This window comes from Lissotriton helveticus, chromosome 3_1, assembly GCF_964261635.1.
Source record: "Lissotriton helveticus chromosome 3_1, aLisHel1.1, whole genome shotgun sequence".
NCBI lineage: Eukaryota > Metazoa > Chordata > Amphibia > Caudata > Salamandridae > Lissotriton > Lissotriton helveticus.
Window position 1 is genome coordinate 2130638846 of NC_136061.1, and position 5443 is coordinate 2130644288.

General features: G+C 51.3%; 1 protein-coding gene across 1 annotated transcript in view; it reads right to left on the reverse strand.

Moving 5' to 3' along the window:
* MEX3B (mex-3 RNA binding family member B) overlaps nt 1-4443 on the reverse strand; it is a 5658-nt gene extending 1215 nt beyond the window's left edge. The window contains exons 1-2 of the mRNA XM_078683328.1: nt 3895-4443; nt 1-2568 (exon numbers count right to left, since the gene is read on the reverse strand). The exon at nt 1-2568 is cut by the window's left edge and continues 1215 nt beyond it. Coding sequence (XP_078539454.1) covers nt 1157-2568; nt 3895-4132 — 1650 coding nt within the window. The 5' untranslated portion in view covers nt 4133-4443 and the 3' untranslated portion in view covers nt 1-1156. The remainder of the gene's footprint in view (nt 2569-3894) is intronic.
* Between the last annotated feature and the right edge of the window lie 1000 nt (nt 4444-5443).

Sequence of the window (5443 nt, forward strand, 5' to 3'; positions counted from 1 at the left end):
CAAGTCCTTATGTGGGAACACCGAGCTTTCCATTAAGATTAGGGGGCATTTAGCATGCATTGGAATGATATACTGACTGTCCCACTGCACAGGAGAGGAGCTGCTTTTCTCTTCTTTGTTTATCCGTGCTGGCGGTTTGGCTATTTTGGGAAAGACGGGGTATTGCGAGTAGTTTGGGAGACACTATATGAATTTGAGGCCCGTGTAAGTTATCCTGTTTAATGACAGGCCATGTCAGTGCAATAATACTTAAGATAAAAACGTAAAAAGATCACTCGTTTATTATTGTAATGTGCCTGGCTTCTATCGCGATTAAAAAAAGGTGCTCTCGGTCAGTTTGGTGGATCATAAAACATGCTTGAAAGGGTTTACGTCCCCACGGTTCCCGACTGCTATCCCCATATTCCACAGGGGAGGCCTCAGCTGCAAAAAGTGTAAGTGTTCTGATTCATATTGCTGAAAAGTAAAGGGTTTCTTGTGTAGCAGGAACCAAAGTTACTATTTCAATTTACACACTTGACATACTTCTGTCGGCTGTTTACACTATAAGTTGACGAAGAGGTGATCTGAAGAGCAACTTAGGTCGACTTATAATAAACTTCACTGTTGTCTTCACCAAAGCTGGTACATCAGCACGTAATGTAAGCAACGGCACAAGTCACCAGCCAGCAAGGAGGGGCGGGGTCATCAAGCAAGCATAATTTGTCAGATTGGGTCCTGCATAATTTCACAATATCATTCAAGAAAAAAGTCAGGAGGACATGAGCATGGAACACATCATTATATCGTATCTATGAATGGAGTGAGGCTGAGAGGCCACTGTATCATAAATGACAAAATACCCTCCACCCACCCTCGAGTAGGTCGGGTGAAACATCCCTTCTCTGGCACAACATTGCGCCGTCAATGGCATTTCCCAAGAACCTCAAGAGATAACATCTTTTTAAAACCCTTTGAGAATACTGCGACTACACTCATGTCACAAAGTTGGGTAGCGTCCTTCCCTCTTTTAAAAAGTAAGCTCCTCTACAGATTACATCCCCCCACCCAGCAATCATGTGGCATCTTTATGTAGGGCACAATAAGTTCAGCTTCCCATCGGCATCCATCTCCCATTCCGAAGTCGGTGGCACTGATCTGAATCGCAGAACCCCATTTATGAAAATATGCGGATGGCCTGAGTGACGAGGCTGTGGCAGACGGGGCACTGCGGTTCGGTGCGCTCGCAAATGCGGTTGGCGCATTCCATACAGAAGAGGTTGTGACCACAGGGCACCAGGGCTGCAATCACCTCGCTCTCGCAGCACACGGAGCAGTCGCGGCTGCCCTTCCGCCTCATGCTGCAGGAAGACGAGGAGGAGGAACTAGAGGAAGAAGAAGACTGCGAGGAGGTGGAGGAGGCAGACGAGTCGCAGGAGCCCCCACCGCCGGACAGTAGATGGGTGGAGCCAGGCAGGCTGTTGGCGTTCAGCGCATGCTGGAGTGTGACGTAATGAGGGTACGCCGGAGGGTCGCTGCGGACTCTCCTCGCCAAGGAGTGTTCGGTCAGACTGGTCACGTGACCGCCAGGGGGTGGGGAATGGCGCAGGACGGATCTACGTTGATTGACTGCAGCCAGCACGTGGTTCGCATTCATGGAAGTCCCGTGTGCGTGACCGCCCCCTGGTGGCGAGGCATTGGCATGGCAGCCGCTGGAAGAGGAATTGGCGGCTGCCCGGTCAAACTGAGACCAAATGAGCGTGGTGCCGGGCGAAGGTGCGGGGTCATAATTAGTCGAGTCAAAGCCCAAGTCCACTGCATCTGGAGAGATGATATCGTAAATGTAAGCGCTGGTGCTGACGTTATTATTGTTGTTGCCATTGTGGGTGAAGCTGAGGGCCGGACTGGGCGGGCTGTACTCTCCAGGTCGCCCACTGCTGCCGGTCCCAAAGTACGAGTCGCTGGACGTGCTCCCCAGGGAGCTGGAGCTGTCGTGGCGGTAGCTGGACAGTACCCTGCGGCCCGTCCCGGCCTTGGTGCCCCACAGGCACGCGTGTCCGTGGATATCCAGACCGACGTCTGTGCCGTTGGCGTGAAAGTCGTTCTCGTCCTGGACCTCGATCATGCCGCCTGTGCGCACAGCGATGTGCGCCTCGATCTCTTCCCGGGCCCGGTCCACGTTCTCCGGCATGCCCGTGACCTCGAACACTGGCTCCTTGTCCCGGCTCGGGGTGACGATATAAGTGTGCGTCTGCTGCTGGATGCGCTTGATGGTTGCCCCCTTGGGCCCCACAACCAGCCCTACCACCCTGTAGGGCACCCGCACCTGGATTGTTGTCTGCCCGGGGAGGTTGGGTGGACCCGGCACAGTGCCTCCGCTGCTCCCACTGTTGGTACCCCCATTCAGGGCAGTGTTTTTATTCCGAGATGCTCTGATCATGGAAAAATGCTCAGCTGCTGAGATGATCTCCCTCCGGGCCATGGCCACATCTTCCTTCCTGCCCGTCACAACAAAGACAGGCTCCTCCCCGCGCACCGGGGTCTTGATGTAGGTGTTGGTCTTCGCCCGCAGAGCTTTGATTTTACAACCTACCAAGAATGCAAACAAGGAAAGAAAGATTACTTACTAATCACAGAAGCAGAGGCATTTCTATTCTGCAATAACAATGCTTTACGTACAGGACATTCAACCACTAGCACAACAATCTGGAAAATGCATAGTCCCTTTGTTAGAGCAGCAGGTCAACCCCCCGCGTATCTTCACTCGCACAACACTCCGCATTTCACCCAGAAATGGTGCCCACCCGCTACGAAATGGAAGAGCAAAGTGGAAATAGGGCGGAGTTTTTGTATTTTGTCCTAACAACCACACAAATAGTGTGGAACATACACACTTAATGAAAGAAAGTAAAGGTGCTTTCGCTTCAGTGCAATTGACTGTTTCCTTAAAAACGGAAAACACACAAAGGATTGTCAAATTGCCTCACAGTCCCAGAACGCTAACCCCGATGACATGCTTACAAAACCTGCACGTAAATTTCAATGTTATGCTCTAGCGAAATACCTTAGCACATCTGCACAGCATTTCAAAGTTAAAGCAAGGGGCGGCTTCCCCACCCCTCGTTGCAATGTATACTTCTTAGTTCGTCGTGGCAATGTACCATAGAAGCAAAAGAGGCTGATGCTTCGAAGTGTCTTGCCGAGAAATGTGTGTGATGCGGGTTGCCGGCAGATGCGGTACCTCCAAGCCCATTGTTCTCATGTATTCAACTACGTGTAATGAAAATACGTTTCTGCTAATCCTATATGCCTGCGCTTGCATTTGTAATCACATTAAATGAGAGTGGAAGGGGTGACCATGCGTTGATTGGGTATGCGGATTATATTTGGGGGGACGTGCCTGCTCTCTTTGTCTCCTAGACTAGTCTAGTCCTGCCCATGCAATAGATCTGCCGTCATAGGGGACAGTGAGGGGAGGAGCAGTTATTGGGTGAGAACCTATAGTGGCTCGTGGCAGGATACAAAGACCATACTTGTGGGAGGTCATACAAAATGAACAGATAAGTATAATGTCTCAGAAACTCCTTTCTAGAGCGATACCCTCAAAGACAGTCTGGATCCCGTAAACATGTCTAATGAATATACCTCCTTTTGCGGGATGGGAAAACCGTGGTTTATACGGGAAGAAATAGGCAGTTATTTGTTCCTGGGACCTGACTCGCACTTCATACAGAAAGCCACCCTGTGCTTTGCCGCCTCACCATGTCCCCATATAATTCATTTGTGTTCGTGGCATGTCTTCAGCCATTGCTAGGCTGCCCCTGCTGTGAACTCGGGAGCTGACAGGGCTGCTGCCTCATCCTACCCACGCACATGGGGCCATTCCTTTACATGTGGTTAGCCCCAGCTACTCACCTTGTCTGCCCACGATTTCTGCCACATGCTCGGAGCTGGGCACCGGCACGCACTCGGTCATGTTGACGCTCTTCTTCCTGGGTTCGTTGTCGTAGATGGAGCCGTTGTCATCGTTGTCCAGCCCCAGCAAGGAAAGCTGATCCAAGGCAATCTGGAAAGCTCGCTGCTCCTCCAGCGTGTCCCCTCCACTGCCACCGCTCACCCCTCTCTCCACCTCGGCAAAGAGTGAGCTGGGCATAGCGGGGGCTGTCGGCTGCACCCTCCCCGCCTGGGTGCGGAGTGGGAAGAGACACAAAGGAAACGCCAAGGCAGATGGCCAGGGCTGAGGAGGAGGGAGCGAGGGAGGCGTTGGAGGGGGAACAGCCCTCCTTCTCTCCGGCTCGGCTTTTGCAAATCAGTGCAGCCCTCTGGCGGAGAGGGGTCCTCGGCTCTGCCTGTCCCAGGGTGGCCGGGGGCTGCAAGAGCTCAGATCCCCGGGATGCCAACCTTTCTCGCAGGAGCCCCTCCCCGGCTCACTCAGCGCTTTCCTCTCTTTCTTGTCTGAGCTGCAGCAGCCAGACGGCACTAGAGGGGAATATTGCACGGCCGTGACGTCATCGCCTCGAGTTGACAGCACAATGGCCCTGTCTCCCCTTTCCCGATTGGCCAGACTGAGGGCGATGGGGCGGTGCTACCCCTGTCTGGCTCCTCCTCCACCTTCTGCCTCCAGCTGCAAACTCCTTTCTTTGTTGTCTCAGGCAAAACAATAAAGAACCTAGACACTTGCCTTTATCTATCAGGCTGGATAAATCACTCAGCCGTATCTCCCTCCTTGTGTTTCTGATTTGATATCGCATAAACCCAACCTGGCCGTGATCGCATGTGCTTGAAACGCACGTTTGAATTAATCTGCATTGACTCTCCCAGAAGACAACTTTGTGGTGGCTCGAAATCTTGCGATAAGCGAAGGCTTTTGCTGTAGGAAGCCAGTGTCTAGTAGTGTAATTGAAACCGACGCAGGACGAAGGAGGCTGAGAGGGTGCACTCTAAATAAGAGCTCGAGGACAAAGAAGAGGGCAGCTAGGCTGGAACAAGGGGTATTGACATTAAAAACAGTGTACTGAATATTCAGCCAACCACGATGGGAGTTTTTCTTATGTAAACAAAACAAGAGGCCGCCTTAATGATAACAGTAGCAGTATGTACGCCACAATTACTCGAGGGATTAGTAGCCTGATAGCAAAGTCACCTAGCACCGATCAGAGCTCGAGTCCCTCTTGATACTAAATGTAGAGCGATGTAAACGCACGTGGTGCTTTCTGTAAACAGAGTGAAATATGAAGAGAGAATTCAACAGTGCACATAAAGGAATCGTGGTGTGTCCCTGGGCTGGCTTGCCTCCAGTGAGGACAAATTACCCTAAACAACTTTGTGGCAAACATGCATCTTTTATTTGACTCCTCTCAATAAATGATAAATAATAATAATAACAATGCGTGGTGCCGAGCAGATTTACTCGTTACTGGTCGCTCTGCATTAATGTGTTTATCCTCAAAAGCTTGTTTTTTTT